Source organism: Echinops telfairi, unplaced genomic scaffold, assembly GCF_000313985.2.
Source record: "Echinops telfairi isolate 266 unplaced genomic scaffold, ASM31398v2 ScPeMD7_5868;HRSCAF=6743_1, whole genome shotgun sequence".
Classification (NCBI taxonomy): Eukaryota; Metazoa; Chordata; class Mammalia; order Afrosoricida; family Tenrecidae; genus Echinops; species Echinops telfairi.
This window is the reverse complement of record NW_022109768.1, coordinates 10,037,430-10,054,702: the sequence shown is the minus strand read 5'-3', so window position 1 is coordinate 10,054,702 and position 17,273 is coordinate 10,037,430. Positions and strand designations below refer to the sequence as shown.

At 48.0% G+C, this 17,273-nt stretch overlaps 1 protein-coding gene across 1 annotated transcript in view; it reads left to right on the top strand.

Annotated features, from left to right (window-relative positions):
* ARHGAP10 (Rho GTPase activating protein 10) overlaps positions 1-17,273 on the top strand; it is a 275,523-nt gene that overhangs the window by 245,961 nt on the left and 12,289 nt on the right. Inside the window, exon 19 of the mRNA XM_030887201.2 lies at positions 16,733-16,885. Coding sequence (XP_030743061.2) covers positions 16,733-16,885 — 153 coding nt within the window. The remainder of the gene's footprint in view (positions 1-16,732; positions 16,886-17,273) is intronic.

Sequence of the window (17,273 nt, the reverse complement as noted above, 5' to 3'; positions counted from 1 at the left end):
TGGCATGAGGAAGGTTGAGAACCACTGACTCATAGCAACCCTGAAAGACAGAATGGACCTGTCGCCACAGGGCTTCCTAGGCTGTAACTCTTGATGGAAGCCGACTGCCACTTTTTTCTCCCATTGAGTGGTCAGTGGGTTTGAACACACGTGAGTCTGAATCTACTCAACTGGTTTGAATAATTAGTTTTTGAACAAACATACATCTACTCTTGCCCCCACTTCAAGCCAGATCATAAAGTTCCTAATGGTAGGAATTGGTTTTATATGCTGGGAACATGATTGTGATACTGATGTAGTTGTTGGTATGTCTTTTTATTTCCCATTTTCAGAATGTATTTATAAGAATGCTTTCCTTTGGGGTGGTCTATTTCTTGTTCTGAATCATTGGATCATTTTTAGGCTTCTAAATCCATCTTCTGATCCATCTTCTTCCCTTTTTTTAAAAAAAAAATACTAGAGACTAGAAACTCTTCCTTCCAAAGTTTCAAAGAATTAATCTCACCCCATGTTTCCTGGTTTCTTTCATGTTTACAAATGGAGTTTTCATTGTGTGTGCATGTGGTTTTCCCCCTCTTCTTTGCCTTTTCCTTTTTAACCCATCATCTCTGCATACTAGTTGGCCAGTGTTGAACAAGTGAATGCCAGCTACGTTCCCTTGTAACTAAAGTTTATGTGCTCAATCAGAGCGGTTCACATGGCTGCTGTGTTTTTTAGTCCAGGGAGGTTGATGTATGTGGCTCACGTTGGACCCAAGTAGGGCACTTGGACAGACACGCCACAGCCCTGCCCACTGGAAAGTGCATTTGTAAAGGACAGCCTAGCGCAGCTGAGATTCTGAGATAGGGAGCGTGTAAATACAGCCGTGGCCTCTGACAGGTAGACAACAATAACCGCAGAATTGGCTTTCTCGGGTTTCTGTTGGTGTTTATGACTTGTGGGTATTCTGCATTGCAGTCAATCAATCTGGAGCTATTACTTACCTGTACACTCAATAAGGTGATTTCATTGCCATTGAGGAATGGCTAGCTCAGTCTCCTTAGAGGGTATTACATCATAGGTCAAGGAATTTCACGTGTACCAAAGTCATCCCCCCCACCCCCCCACTCTTCTTTTCCATAAAGTCGTTTTCTCTAAATAGATTTTCTTCAAATGTAATTGATGGAGCCAGGTCTTGACAAGTAATCCTTTTAGGTTCCCTGCCACAAAAGAAAATCTCTTTTAAGAAGCGCCAGGCGGTTTTCTCCGCGTCCTCTGCAGATTACAGATGGAAGAAACACCGCCTGTTCTGTAACCGCGCTCCTGCACTCGCAGGGCGGCAGCCAGAAGAGTGCTTTCTAGCTGGGGTAGAGCGGAGGGGCAGTGAGAAAGGATGGCCCCTAGTGAGATGGACTGCCACCGTGGCTGCAACAATGGACTCAGGGGTGGGACCAATCCTGAGGATGGCACAGGACCTGCAGGGGTTCGTTCTGTTGTGCACATGGTCACTATGGGTGGGAACCAACCTGATGGCACCTCATAGCGAGAACAGGAGCTTGGGGGTAGGCGGTACCCTGAGGTGCCCCTCACTCATGTCTGCTCGGGCAGGTCAGGAAGGCAAGCTGTCCCTCTCTCCCAACCACAGAAGGGCATGGCTCTGTCCTGCGTGTGACAGTCTGTGCTGTCCTCAAGAGTCCCCTGTGACCGAGATATTGCCAACCCAGGCCAGATGCTTATCATTGAACAGCACTAGCTAGCAAGCTCCTGTTGCCACACACTTGTACATGCATCTGTATACTGTGTACACCACGTGGTAACCATTTCTACTCTTCACAAAGAAAGACCATGCCTCCTTCACATTGGGCAGACGGGGTTTTTTCAGACACAGCTACTTGGCTTTTCAAATGAGTTGACAAGTAATCCTTTTCGGTTCCCTGCTGGTTGGTTCCATGACTGCTTTGGGGGAAATCCATTCATTTTGCTGGGAGGTCGAGAAACCCAAAACATAAACTCGGGGACATTGAGGCAATACCGACTCATAGCGACTCCATAGGACATGGTAGAACTGTCCCTGTGAACCTCCTTTTGCACCTTTGGGGCAGGTGGTAGTTTAGAACTGCTGACCTTACAGTCAGCAGCCCAGCTCCTTACCACTATGCCACCAGGGCTCCTTGGGAGGTAGCCAAGTACCCTTTCTATATGATGTGTGGCCTGTCGTGTCAGAGTATATCACACACACTTTGGCCCAAAGTGAGAAAGTAGAGGGAAGCACTTGGCTCGTCACACAGGTTGGTGGTTCACACGCACCGGAAGCAGCTCGGAAGCGAGACCTGTGACCTGCTTCTGAGAGGTCACACTCGGGGAAACCCCTCGGGTCACTCTGAGTTGAGATCAGTTTGACAGCAACATCTTTTGTTTGTTTGTTTTCAATGGGTGGTGGTTGAAGACCACACATCCCTGGGTGGTGCAAACCGTGTGTGAAATGCTCAGCTGCTAATGGAGTCTCCCCAGAGGTGTCTTAGAAGAAACGCCTGGCAGTCAACCTCTGACAGTTCCGCCCAAGAAACGCTGTGGAGCACGGTTCTACCCTGACACACCTGGGGACAGCCTGAGTCAAACTGACCCCAAAGCAACTGTTTGACACCCCCTCCCCCTCCCTCTCTCGCTCCTTCTTCTACTTTCTCCTCCCTTTTTTCTCTCTCTCACCTCTCCTCCACTTCCCTCTCACTCCCTCTCCCTCTCTCCCTCTCTCCCACCCTCCCTTGCCCTCTCATCCGCTCTTTGTGTTTTCTTTGCGTCTCTCCTCCTGCCTGTTCCTTGGCCTCCTTGACTCCAACACTGTTGATCTCCGTCAGGTCAGGGTACCAGGATACTCTAAGAAACTATTAATCTTAATATTTTTACCTTTCTTATGATAGTTAATGTTTCACAATAGAATTAGGAATTTATCTTTAAAAGTTCTTTTTTTTTTCATCGCTGCTCTTTCGGCTAATTATAAGAAAAAGAAAAGAAGACTTTCCATTGCTATGGTACTAAAACTAAAATAAACTCCCTGCCATCGAGTTAATTCTGACTCATAGCCACCCTGTAGGACAGGGTGGAACGAACTGCCCCTGTGCGTTTCTGAGACTGTACCTCTACCAAGTAGAGTCTCATCTTTCTCCCTTTGAACAGTTTTCAAACCGTTGACCTGTGGTTAGCAGCCCAATGCTTATCCACAAGGCACGAGGTAGGCAAAAGTGATTATAGGTTTAAAAAGAAATCAGGAAGTAATGATACTTAAGCTAAAGGTATAAATTGCTTCTAAGACTTTCCGATACCTTTGTTGGCCAGTAGGGAGATCATGTCCTAATAAGATTGGCAAGTTTTATGCGCTCACCTGTGAATTCCAGGTAAATTATATCAACTGGGAGCTTGAGCAGACCTAGCATTCGCTGGTGTGGAGACTATGAAGAAAGTATTAGGAGTCAATTACACACCCCCACACCCCATAGCCAGCGGGTGAGTTCAGAAAGGTGATTGGGGCTGAGATGGCTCAAGTCTCAAGTCTGTGAAAGAACAGGGACAGAATGAGCAGGAGGAGTGTGGCACCTACTGTGAGCCTTTTCATTCCACCCAGAGACCAGCTCCTTTCTTGATCATTGGGGGGCTGGGGACAAAGCCTTTTGCTTTAGCAGAACCTGCTGGATTGATCGGTAGATGCCCTCTTGCATTTCCTAGGATCAAAGACCTAGTATCGTTTCGTGTACTTTATAGATGACATCTCACCATCATTTCTAAATCATTCCATTTGGGAAGGTACATCTTTACTCTGGTGATGGAAGAGCTGTGGCACAGAGAGAAAGAAATCTGCTTCAAGTTACATGACTAGCAAGGGACAGGGCAGGGATGTTGTTTTAGTGGCGGATTGAAATTGGTTGCATCTGGGTTTGCTTGACATGCAAGTCTCTTCCCCCCAGGCATGGCCCTCCTCACCATTCGGAGACCCAGAGAGACAAGCATGACTGTCAGTGGGTCATTGCCCTGGTTTGGAAGAAATACCACTGGCCGTGTGTTGAGTCGTGTAGCTGTGATGTATGTTACCTATGGGGAATAAACACTGGAATATGACTGGTTATCGTTAGACTTGGAATTGATCGAAGTTGAGGAGGACATCTTCCCCCAAAGCAGAGCTGAGAGACTTGGAAATCTGTTGTAATTTTTCGTGATGAAGATCGCTGCCATCGAGTGGATTCCAACCCATAGCAACCCTATAGGGCAGGATAGAACTGCCCCTGGAAGTTTCCAAGACTGTATTCTTTGCAGGAGTACAAAGCTCCATCTTTTTGCCTCTGAGCAGCTGGTGGTTTTGAACTGCCGACCTTATGGTAAGCAGCTCAACACGTAACCAGGGCTTTGATGATATCCAGCAGTCTCCCTTTGACTTTAGTGAAACTTGCAAAGCTAAACACAGGGCTCATGTGCTTGACCCTATCACTTATAAATGGCGATCTACATCCAGTGTTGAGGGGTACAGATTTCATCCTGAGTGTTCCTGGAGTTATTCTTTCTAACTTTGGCCAGACATGCCTCAGTGGGTGCCCGGCACCCATCAGCTCCTCAGATACATGGCTCCGCAGCTTGCTGTGGTATTTTTGGTATTTGTATTGTGTATTTGGCATTTGCCTGTGGCCTAGTTCCTACCTTCTTTGCTGTGCTGTCACTGTAGCCTCTGAGACTCTGGGTTTTCATTTTTAAGCCACAGTGTTGACTGTGTTCCTTAACTTTCAAGTCTCATAGTGATAGGTCATCTTTCAGTTTTCCATGCGTGGTTTTGATTTTGTAGTTGTAAGTACCCTCTTACTTGATACCATCATTGTTGTGTGTGTGTTATTTGGAGAATCTAGGTGGTACAGACATCTGATCATTTGGGCTGTTGCAAACAATTATTGCACTCAGCGGCTAACCAAATTTTTGAGTCTACTCAGAGGTGCCATAGAAGAAAGGTTCTGCCTCCACTCAAGTACTCCCTCAACACAAGAACACTTTGTTCTATTAACCTGGCATTCCATGATGCTCACCTTCCCAGCCCAATCGCTGAAGACAAATGGGTGCATGAGAAAATGTGGTGAGGAAAGCTGATGGTGCCTGGCTATCAAAAGATGTAGCATCTGGGGTCTTAAGGGCTTGAAGATAAACAAGCAGCCATCTAGCTCAGAAGCAACAAAGCCCACATGGAAGAAGCACACCAGCCTGTGTGATCACAAGATGTCTAAGGGATCAGGTATCAGGCATCAAAGAACAAAAAATCAAATCTCTGTAATGAGGGGGTGCAGATTGGGGACCCACGACCCATCTGTAGGCAGCTGGACATAACCCTTACAGAAGGGTTGCGGGGTGGAGATGAGCCAGTCAGGGTGCAGTGTAGCAACGATGAAACATACAACTTTCCTCTAGTTCCTAAGTGCTTCCTCCCCCCACCCCACCCTACTATCATGATCCCAGTTCTTCCTTACAAATCTGGCTAGACCAGAGGATATATACTGGTACAGATAGGAACTGGTAACACAGGGAATCCAGGACAGATTATCCCTTCTGGATCAGTGCCGAGAGTGGCGATACCGGGAGGGTGGAGGGAAGGTGAGGTAGAAAGGGGGAACCGATTACAAGGATCTACATATAACCCCCTCCCTGGGGGATGGACAACAGAAAAGTGGGTGAAGGGAGACGACAGACAGTGTAAGACATGACAAAATAATAATTTATAAATTATCAAGGGTTCATGAGGGAGGGGGGGAGCAGGAAGGGAGGGGGAAAAATGAGGAGCTGATGCCAAGGGCTTAAGTGAAGAGCAAATGTTTTGAGAGTGTTGAGGGTAGTGAATGTACAGATGTGCTTTACACAATTGATGTCTGTATGGATTGTGATAAGAGTTGTATGAGCCCCAATAAAATGATTTAAAAAGAAGAAGAAGAAGAAAGGCCTGGCGGTCCTTGAGGGTAATTCAAAAGGTAAGTGCTACAAAATTATGGAAACCTTTGTTAAGCAAAAATGCCCATATGCAGAGCTGTTTTGTCTCGATTTATCCTCCATTTAGGGCCGTAAGCTTCCACAGATGATGTTTCCATCTCTGTCCTTTCCCCAAAGGACTCTGTGCTTGTCTATTTGCACCGAGTCAGAACAGCGGTTTGGCATCCTTGGGGGCCTCCAGTCATGCTCTTTGTAAAGGTTCTTTGAGTCCCGTGGACGAAGAGACGTCAGCGGGGGAAGGTCAGGGCTGTAGAGTGGATGGGACTGGGATCAGGTTTCCCAATGAAATTCTCCCAGGACCACCCTGGCTTTGCTTGAAGAATGAGCAGTGCATTGTTGTGATGGGGAAGGAAGCAAAGCCCTCGGTGCGCTGGCCCTGCCCTTTTCCTCTGTACCCACACCATTGTCAGTTTTCTTAACCCTTCTGCGTGAGAAGGTCTCATGAGCATCCTGTGTCCTTCAAGAAAATGGATCAAGATTACCACTCTGAAATATTAAAAACAAACCAAAACGCCATGATCTTCTGAGTTGACCTCTCTGCCTGGCATTTCACTGGCCCAGCAGAATTCCGTAGAGCCCAGTTTTTTGGTTGGATCTATTTTTGAAGGCCCCCACAAGAGATCTTGTCTGTAGCTATCCACCAATCACTGAGGCACGTCTGAGTGGTTTCTGTTGGGAATAAATCTATATGGTGGAACCCTCGTAGCAATACTTTTTGATTTACCCTCGTTCCCCCTTCCCTCCGCCTGTGCCACCCCACCCCACAAAAATCAGCCATTGAAAACCCTACATAGGTCAGTTCTACTCTGATCAACTTGAGTCAGAATTAACTCCATGATAACCGGCTTGGCTAGTTCATTGGCCGGTTGGTTATGCCTCAACATCTTAAATCCGGCAAGGGTGTTATGAATTCTGTGCCGGATGGACGGGTCAAGCTCTGAGTGTTCAGCTAGGCAGGCCTGGCTTTGTAGCCTGTGTCTGCTTCTTCAAGGCTTGGGGACCTTATGTAAGTTATTTAGTAAGTGAACCCAGGCTTAGCAAGATTATCTGTAAAAGGAGATTTATAACATCCGCTCCTCTGGGTTATTGCAAGATTTCAGAGTGCCATTTGTAAGAAAACCCAATCACTGCTCCCCCGAGAGAGAGCTTGAGGCAGCCACCTGCTTGGAGTTTCTCATCCCCCGAGAATCTAATTTGATATTCTTAACTTGACTTGACCCTGACTTCCTGGTTCAGCAGTTACATAACTCCTCACTGCGTAGCTCAGGGACATAACCTTTAGTCTCGAAGGTGCCCTGGGTGCTACCCGGCAGTTGGGTTGTTTCTGGTCATTGTTGCGGTGATTCCAGCAGGGCTCAGCTTGGCGTTCCTCTCTTGGCCTCTCTGTTGGGGAATCTCTTTCGTAGGAGCCTCTGAGATATCACCTGATCAAAGTAGGAGGGGCTCACTGGGACCCAGCCAAATCTGTAAATTATTCTGAACAGTTGGGTAACTCACCTATCATAGCCGGTAATAAGAAACCAGGCCGGCCAGGAACGTGAGGGTTTTTCTTAGCAGAGTAGTTTTGCTACCTCTTTGGGGCTGTCTTTGGCAACTCAGTGTATATGCTCAGCCCTCAGGTTGGATGGCAACTCTTTCCCCCACAAGAACTGAACTGAGAGAAGCATTCTTGTTAGGGATACCCCCCCGCACCCCACCCCCCACCCCCCGCCAGCGCCCAGCCCTCTCAAGCCCTATCTATCACTTTGTAAAATGCAGCAAGCGTTCCTTTGCAGCACAGCAGCGAGGAAGCTGACGTTCAGTGTGTCCGCTCCTTCCAAGCACTGCCTCCTCAGAAAGCCTTACTGGTGCCCATTTGATAGATGCTCTCGGCCTTGTGTCTCCCTGGGGGATCCTGGGCAGACCCCGACTCACGGAGGTAGTCATTCATGGTGACCCTGTAGACCTGGCACATCTGGTGCTATCGGTCTCTGGGGCTGCAGATCCTGATGGGGACAGCACGTCCCATCTCTGTCCTGTGGAATGTGTGGAATGGCTGTGGGATCCGTCTGCTGTCCTTCGGATTGGCAGCCCCGGGCAGTGCACTGCATTGTGCTGGTTCTCCTGATGTGGCGGTCCAAGAGAACAAGTGTGCCCGTGCGCCTCTACGGGGTGGACCCCGCCCTACACAGGGCCTGGCCACCAAGGTGGAGGAATGAATGGCGTTCACTGTGGATTGGCTCAAGTTCCCCAGAGAAGTAGACTGAAGTCCCTCCCTGTGGATATGACCCTGTTTGGAAATCGGGTAGTGAAGATGTTATCAGCCTGGCTACCATGGGATCACACAGGTGTCGGGTGTGTCCTGTTCCTGTCTGACCGCTGCTTTTGCACAAGCGAACAGACACAGAAACAGGAAGGACAGCCACGGGAGGCTGGAGGCAGCTGCAATGACAAGCCAAGGAAACGCTTGGGGGTGCCAGCAGCTAGGAGAGAAGCCTGAGAAATTTCTCAGAGCCCTCAGAAAGCATTGGCACAGTCAGGACCTTGGGGTGGACTTACCGCTTCCAGAACTATGAGGTGACACCGGGCTGTCCGTTTGGTGGGCTGCTGTGATGGCAGCCCTAGGAGACAGACCAGGATCCTGTGGAAACCCTTCTGAGGGGCAGCACAGGCCTCCTCACCCGACCTTGTCGGACACCACAGTGTGTGGTTTGCTGTCTGAACCCACATCGTGAGCTAGCTATGGAATTCTCCCTCTCTGGTGCTCAGCCTTCGTTTGAACGGAGATTTTCCCATGATATACACATCTACAATATTCCCGTCTGTCTTTATTAACATTTCCAAACACTTTTGCCCAGGACAGCTGTTGTAGACTTATGCCGTGCATTTTCCAGACTGGCATGAAAGATCACTTCACTAATGTGTTAGCTTGTGCTTGGAGACCTTGCAAATGAGGTTTTAAAATCTTTCATTCCGGCACAAATGTCTAGATTAGATTTCGGAGATCATTCCACTGCAGTCGAACATCTCAGGTTTGGAGGGAGTCAGTCACTCCAAAGAAGCCATCTTTGGGTTTGGGGTGAACTTTCTCTGCTCCACACCCCTGCAAATTTTAAATATCGCTCTTCTTCCAAGAGCCTCCGCCCCGCCCCGCCACTGCTCCACACAAAATGCCTGTGAGGTGCTGGTTTGCCGCCCAGGTTCTCTGGTGACCAGTGCAGCTGTTGTAGCATTTCACCAGTCAGGTCCTAACTCCCCACCTTATTGCTGCAATGTCTGTGGTTTGCTGCTGCCAGAACGATTTTTAGTATGTGTGGAACGCAGAGTCTGGTACTAGAAAACATGGGATCACAGTTTGAATCAGAGCAGCCTCTACTGTTGATCTGTTACATTTTATAGAATTAAAACAAGGGCAACAACAGCAATCCTACCAAGTGTACATCTACACAGCTACTGTCACTAATTTCATTTTCATTGCTGCTTTTGTCCATGGTAAAAACCCCAAGTCTTTCCCTGAAATACAGGCCTGTTGTTGTCAGAGCAAGAGTGTCAATTCCATTTATAGGAGTAGTACTTTCATCAGGTGCACAGATGCATATTCTATCGCTGCTGCTTATTCGTCTTTCCCAGCCACCCGCCCACCCCGACAGAAGGAATCTGTTACCGAGGGCTAGCAAGGAAGATTTTCAAATGGGAGGCGTTTCCAGAGGAGGATGCCGGGTTAGCAATATGAAATCTTTTGTGGGTTTTAAATTTTATTTTATATTTTTAGTGAAACACCCGTGCCCCCCCCTCCATTTCCCCCACCCCCTCTGAGAAGGACACATTTCTCCTCAAAAGGCCAAATGTTGAGGGGCCTTGCGCTAGAAGATCCTTCCCGCTTTGTGTTAAGCTGGCAAGATCTCAAGCAGACAGATACGCGTAGTTCCCTGTAATTCACTTCTGTTTGGGTAAATGTGGTTTCTGAGCTTTTCAGGAAGCGTGGACGTCTTTCTGCATTTGTGCAAACCACCACGTGGCTTTCAGAAGCCTCTGGCATTCAGGTGCTTCTGTCATCGGTCAGCAGCTCATCATTAAACTAAACTGATGGTTTGTGCGCATGCCAGTCTTCCCAACCGAGCGTTCTGAGTCACAGGGGCCACCGATGGAAAGAGGGACATAGATGGTTTTCTTTTTTCTTTTACACTTTTCATTTGGGAAGTCGTAGGAGAGAACTCTTCAAATATTTCATTCTGTTCCTGCCAAATGGAAGCATTTTATTCGTAATATCATTGACTTAATTTTTTTTCAACCTACATAATTTTCCTCAATTGAGGTTCTCCTATGAACCGCAGAAAACAACCCCCCACACAGCCGGAATGACTGTATCCTCAATTCTCCCAAGGATGGTTCTCTCAAGGACAGCAAGGGTCCGCGATTGCACCATGCTTGTAAGCTACCGAGTGAACCTGCCATGTCTCGTGGGTGCTGGCAGAAGACCCGGGATGCCTGGGTCAGAGCCAAGGGACGCCGTGGATCACAGCAGTAGCAGCCGTCCCGTGCCGGTTGCACAAGGCCCAGTTCCCACAGGGTCATGCCAAGCAGGCCTGGTAGCAGTGTAGGAGGGGCGCTGTGAGCACAGGGACTCGGAGTCGTTAGTGATGAGTCATACAGCCTGCTCATCACTCCAGAGGGAGACACATCTCTTACCTGCCCAGGTGTTTTCCCTGACAAACATTCCTGAAAAGCCAACCCAACACAGCGGAGGCATTTGCTTCCACTTGCTAGATGTTCCGAATTCCGAGAGACCACAGAGAATTGTCTCCCAGCATTTACTTTGGACATGTCAGGAGAGGCCAGTCCCTGGAGAAGGACATCATGCTTGGTAAAGTAGAGACAGCGACAGAGAAAGGCCCTCTAGGAGATGGATTGGCACAGTGGCTGCAACAGTGGGCTCAGAGGGAAGAGCGATCGCGAGGATGGTATGCAGGACCAGGGGGTGCTTCCTCATTGCAGAGAGGGTCGCTGTGCGTCAGAAGTGACGCACTGACACGTAGCTGCAACCACAGGTGGTAGCTAGAACTGTTCTAGATGTGCACAAGAGATATGCGCTGATGATAAACACGATGTCGTGGAGCTGAATTCTCTCCCAGGGCCGGGGTTGAGAAAGTCCATTTGTCCTCTGCAGTGGGCTGCCTTTCTCAAAACTTCTAGTTTTAAATCGAAGTATTTTAAATCGAAGGGGGGAAAGCTCGCCTGTTGAGAGTGATACTTATCTCTCCTGCTTTCTGGTAAAATACAACTGTTTCATAGATATTCAAAACTGAATACTTTAAAACTATTTTTGATCTTTATTGACATGCCCCACCCCCAAAAAAGACAAGAAAAATGCTGTTCAGATTCTGGAAAGTAGGAAAGCATTTCATCCACTGAAAAGGACATTTACAGTAGCTAGCCTTTTGAGGGACACCTATAAAACACCATTGGCCGACAGCTGCTGGGCAAGGTGTAGACGCGTTTTATGACCTGAGGGTGTCATTCTAATGACTCTGTCCCCTTCCTGCTGCCTGCCAGCGGACAAGCCTGGGGCAAAGCTCTTCTGTCTGAGCAGCTGCTCTGTCTCCCAAACCCACGAGATCCATGGCCCCACGTGTCTCAGTGCGCCTCCTCGCCACAGATAATGTCCCCAGGTCTGCATCCTGCTAACTCTCAGGAACACTCCAGCTGGCAAAGCTTGTGCCCCAGTAGAATTCCACAACCCAAGGGAGCAGCACGGAGCAGAGGCTTCTGGGGTACTTAGTGAAGGGGGGCTCAAGAGCAGAATGAAGGGGCTCAAAGACAGAAGGTCCAGGCTCTCTGGGAAGGCAGCAAGGGTTTGTTAGTGAGCAGGTTGGCGCTGGTTACATAACACAAATCTAAGTTGAATCCGAGGAACCCTGGCCGCATAGTGAAGATGAGTTGGGCTGCTAACCAGAACATCAGCAGTTCGAAACCAGGGACCCACAGGGGCAATGCCACCTCCCTTTTAGCTAAGGTCACTGCGATTTAGACTTGACTCCCTGCAGTGAGAAGTTGACTATCGACAAAAGGAAACATAGAAAACAAACATGAAAAGTCGCGGGTCCAGAACCTGGACAGGAAGTCCTGACTGGGTGTGCCCGTTTGGGGAAAAGGCTAGAAGGCTAGCAAAGAGCCTTTTGTGTCTGCTCTTTCAACAGTCCCTCCATTCCCTGTTGGGGTGGTTCTTTGTTTTTCACAAAGAAAGATGTGGGGATGAAGTAGATAATAATAGCTACGACATTTCTGATCTTTATTTTTATTAATGCCTGCTAAGAATAGAGTAACAGTGTTGCTTTTTCTCCATCTTGTAGCGGCCTCCCTCTGGGCAGCTGGATGGCTATTACTTCATCGCCTGGCACTTTATGACTACCCTGTTTCCCCGAAAATAAGACAGTGTCTTATATTAATTTTTGCTCCCAAAGATGCACTAGGTCTTATTTTCAGATGTCTTATTTTTCCATGAAGAAGAATACAGTACTTGTTTGTTGTTTTATTAAAAGAGACCTCGCACTTCTTGTCTGCTCTGGCTGTGCTGCGACCAACAGTGAGCTGCACGGGAGTGCCTGCTGCTACGGTCCAGAGTGCAGAGTTACGGTAGCTTTAGGGGGCCTTATTTTCAGGGAGGTCTTATTTTCGGGGGCTGTCTTACTTTCGGGGAAACGGGGTAGGAAGCCTTGATGGGAGGTGCCAAAACACCTCATCTTCCATCACCACCGCCCCCAGACACTTGAATAATTGGTGGGAGATAAAACGGCAATTGTTTGACCTTAAATCCTCAGTCAGATTTTCACTCATCCTTTCCCTCCTTGATTAGTAAGACCCTGTCACAGGGTTGTTTTCCGATCATGTTTAAGATGTATAGGTTTCTTGGCTTGGGAGAAAACAGATTCTGGGATTCCTGAGTGAAATGGCTGGGTAGGGGAATTATAGATAAGTTGCTCAAGGAATGAGGTTGTTAAAACAATGCCTCCCCTGCCTGCTGCCCCACCCACTTTGTGCTACAAAATCTGTGTGTTAACTGTCAAGTTAATAAGGCAGCACCGCATCCACCAGGGGTGGTGCAGATGGGTAACCCCTGCCCGCTCACTGAAAGCGTGTTGGTTTGAGTCCACACACCCAGAGACACCTCTGAAGTAGAGCTGGCCATCTGCGGCCAAAAGGCCCCATCCATGCCGGCCCTCAGGCGCAGACCTGTTAGTGGACGCGAACTTTGGTCAAATCAGACACAACTTGCAGCCACAGCAACAATGGATCTGAGGTTTAGGACTTTTCAGTTGTTTGCTCCGATGTGGGTCGAAGACTTCTTCCCAGGCCTAGTACCGTGCCCGGCTTGGGGAGCGCTCCAGAGTAGGAGCCCCGGTCTGCCCCCCAGAGGCCTTATTTTGTCCAAGGCTAAAGGACATCTGAACCCATCAGAGCACAACTCCTCCTGCCTGCTCTTAGGGAGGTTGACGTGTTGGGAATGGAGAGAGGTCTGTGAGTGGGCGGAGCCATCGGGACTGCAGGCCCAGGAGGCCCGAGGACCTGAGAGGGGAGCCCAAGATGCCGAGGGTGGCCACTCCCAGGGAGGTGGGCTGCCTGGGCTGCGGAGCAGCGGGTACCTCTGGAGGGAGCTCGTACACCCCCGTGGGAGAGACAGACTGGGCCACTGTCTGGGTTTCAGGTGGCTGAGTTTGGGAGAGGTGACTGGATAAGTACAAGGAATGGGGCTGTGCTGGCAAGAAAGTAAGGATGGAACATTCTACTGGTTGTGAGGAGGAATTCAAAATCTGGGGGTCATTTGGAAGGAAACGTGGGCGGAAGTTGGTATTTGTTCTGCTGTGGAGGGAAGAATAAAGAAAAAAAAATGTGCTTAGGAATACTGACACATGAGGAAGTGGTTTGTGGAAAATGGTTTTCCGGGGAAGAGGTTGAATATGAGGTGGAGAACTGTCTGAAGGTAGGCAATAGTTGATAGGTGTGTGTTGAAGGGCAACAGAATAAAGTGAGAAGCTTTCTGCACTGTACTTTTAAAGTACGTAAGTTTCACCTATGATAACCATAAGCCCCGGTTGTGAGAGAACATGACCGTTATTTAATTTAGATCAATACATAGTGATTGAACCCTCTGTCTGTATTTGGAAGGCTCCCTAGGAGACCACATTATGTTATTAGCATTTAAAAATTGTTTTCAACACTAGAGGATGTTCAAGATTTTTGTTGTCAATTAATCTCCTTGCTTCTAGTTTTCTCCCCTGTCCTATAGGGCTGCTGTGAGCTGGAACTGACTCACTGGCAGTGGGAGGTTTCTGCCTGGTTCTCGAGTTTGACCCTCTCTGAATAAGTCCAGGTTCCATAAGCAAAAATAAAACAATAAAATATTCTGGTTTGCCACATGTATATGATCAGATATAGTAGCTATAAATGTTAAAAAGACCATGTGTTGCCGTTCACAATAGCAAGAAGCTAGAAACAACACAAGTTCCCATCAGTTTAAAGCTAGTTAAACTATGATACACACACGCAATGGAATACTGTGCCTTCCTAGAAATGAGGCGTAAACCATGAAGCACCTCATGGCATGGAGGGACCAGGAAACCATTCATCATGCTGAGTAAAATTAGTCAGTCACAAAAGGAAAAATATTGTGTGAGTCTACTACTATAAGGATAAAAACCAAGACACAGACAGGCTCTGCCTCCCAAGCCACATAGGCTTCTAATCTGGTCCCCCAACCAAGGAGGCAGTGCATACCTGGCTCCCATTAAAAAGTGTATCACCTCCTTCTGAGAGCATCTTCAATACCACCTCAAGAGAGGTGGCCTCGTGACAGACAGGGCCTGTCTCCCTCGTCAGGGAGAGAAAAAGCCCAGTAATACCGACCCAATCACAGTGTTCTAGGGTCACACTAACAGTCCATTCCCCGTGAGATCGACCAGGAGATTGGATCAAGAGGAAGGGATGTGCAAGACTGTATTGGAGGGGAAATTGCACTTCGGGTGGTGGGTGAGCCAAGCAGGGTTCTCCACCATTGAGAAACATGCTTATCACTGCTTGTAGAGACCCCAAGGGAGATGAAAGACAAAAGCACCTGGCATTTTGTTCCTAACCAACCCCCCGCGACCCACAATGTCCACTAGACAGCTCAGGCATAAGACTCTGTACTTCTGAGATACACAACACCCTTCCCAGGCCACACCAGAAGGACCCAAATTTGAAACTCCACCAAGCAAATTGGACTTTTCCTTCAAATCACTTATAATAGAGCCAAGGAATGGAAAAAGCCCCTTGACCTAGTATCCCATCGGCCCCATCTTGGAGGCATATCTGCAAACTATTCATGTAACAGCATCTGATAAATTCAAAATCTTTGCTCAACACTGCTATCCCACTGACTAAAATAATGTAGTTATCAATAGAGACACTCTGAAACCCATGGGGATTGTATGCACTAAAATGACAATGATATCCCTAAGATGGAATGAGGGAGTTATACAAACAATAGTTATAAGAATGGGCTTTGAGCTTTAACTTGTTGGTAACCCTAATATAAGACCCATTAGTTCTTTGGACATGGCCCTGCCTGGTACTCGCCCCCATGAAGAAATCATTGAAGACATGGATGTCTTAACAAAGTATGAATGAAACCAGGTGTGGCCCAGCTACCATGAGTAATACAGCAGCTGGGGTCTTAAAGTCTTCTCTCAAAACAAGCAGCCATCTAAATGAGCAGTCAGCCGAGTCTGCGTGGAAGAAGCACTTCAGCCGGTGTGCCCCAACAATAGCTAATACTAAAGCTCAAACCTGGGGAGGGCGTTGGACCCATAGTCTGAATCTTAAATACCAGGTTTGCGGAAAGCTGTGGACGATGGTGGTAGCTCAGAATCCCTCTGCAGGGTCCCGGTCAATCTCCAGTGTACATAGACTAGGAATGCCAACAGCACAAATACCGGACGAAGAACATTGCAAAGTGGATTTTTGAAACTATGTATATTGGAACGTAACGTATTGTAATTTGATCTCCTTATGGACCCAATGTGAATTTCTTTTAAATTTTTCTTAGATGGAGTTCTCTATCGGTTTTGCATGGTCATTGTTGATGGATCCTTGTTGATGGATGCTGTCTTCCCTGTGTATTTATCGGTGTTGGGAAACTGGGATGGGTGGAATTACAAAGACAGTAATGGAATTTGAAGGGGAGGGTGAGGGAAGTGGGAGTCAGCATCAATGTGTAAAGAAGGTAGAAAAGGTTCCAACGATGAGCATGTCCATGATTCCACAGCCCTTGTGGATGTGATCGAGCTATTGAATTGTATGATATGCGCCCCCCAAAAGACCACACATTAATCTTTTGGCTATAGGCCATTGGCTCCTAGACTCTAATTTCTCTGGACTTTCCTTTCTAAGCAGGAAAAACAAACATTTTAAAAATCTCACCAACTCTTTTGAACAATTAGATTTTATTTCCTTAAGGAGTGAACTACTAAGGCGTGCTAGGTCGGACAAGGATAGGTCTTCTCCACAGCCCTGGGAGCTATAGTCAGGTGTCTCTCGTTTGAGGGGTGGTTGTTGGGCGTGCGGCCCTGAGTTGGATGGGCTGGCAGGGTGAGGAAAGGCCTCTATTCCAAGGAATGTGTCTGGAGAGAGAAGTGAGCGATCATCTTGGCCATCTAGAAGAGGGGTGGCTTGTCTTGGTGTCCTGGGGCCTTCATACCACTAATCCTCTCCTTTAAATGTCCACCCTTAGTCCCTGTCAGACCCGGTCACCTATGGTCCCGTGGCTCAACCCACAGTCTCCAACGACACTGAGCGCCAACCCAGCTGCCACACCTCCTTCACCAAAGTTGTCACCTCTCCTCCTCTCTCCGCTGGCCACCATGGTGGACAAGACTCCTGAAAGGTATGCAGTTTGGAGTACGACATGGAACATGGTGCCAGTGCACAGACGGGTCTCAGGAAACACAGCAGATGCTTGTCTTCGCCGCTAGAAAAGACTTCTCCCAGTTCTTCCCAGCTTCCTGAATTTTCTGGGCAACAGTTACAACCTTATATCCGGGCCGTGACACCAGGAGTTGTAGTGGAGTAGTGGTTACATGTTGGGCTGCCAACCACAATGTCAGCAGTTCAAAACCACCAACTGTTCTGAGGGATAAAGATGAGACTCTCTACTTCCCTAACGCATTAGTTTTACACACATCGTTCCTCTCGTTCCTGAACGATTCCTTCTTCCCAGCCCCTGACCCCACTACCATCACCCAGTTCTACCTTAAAGATCTAGCTAGACCAGA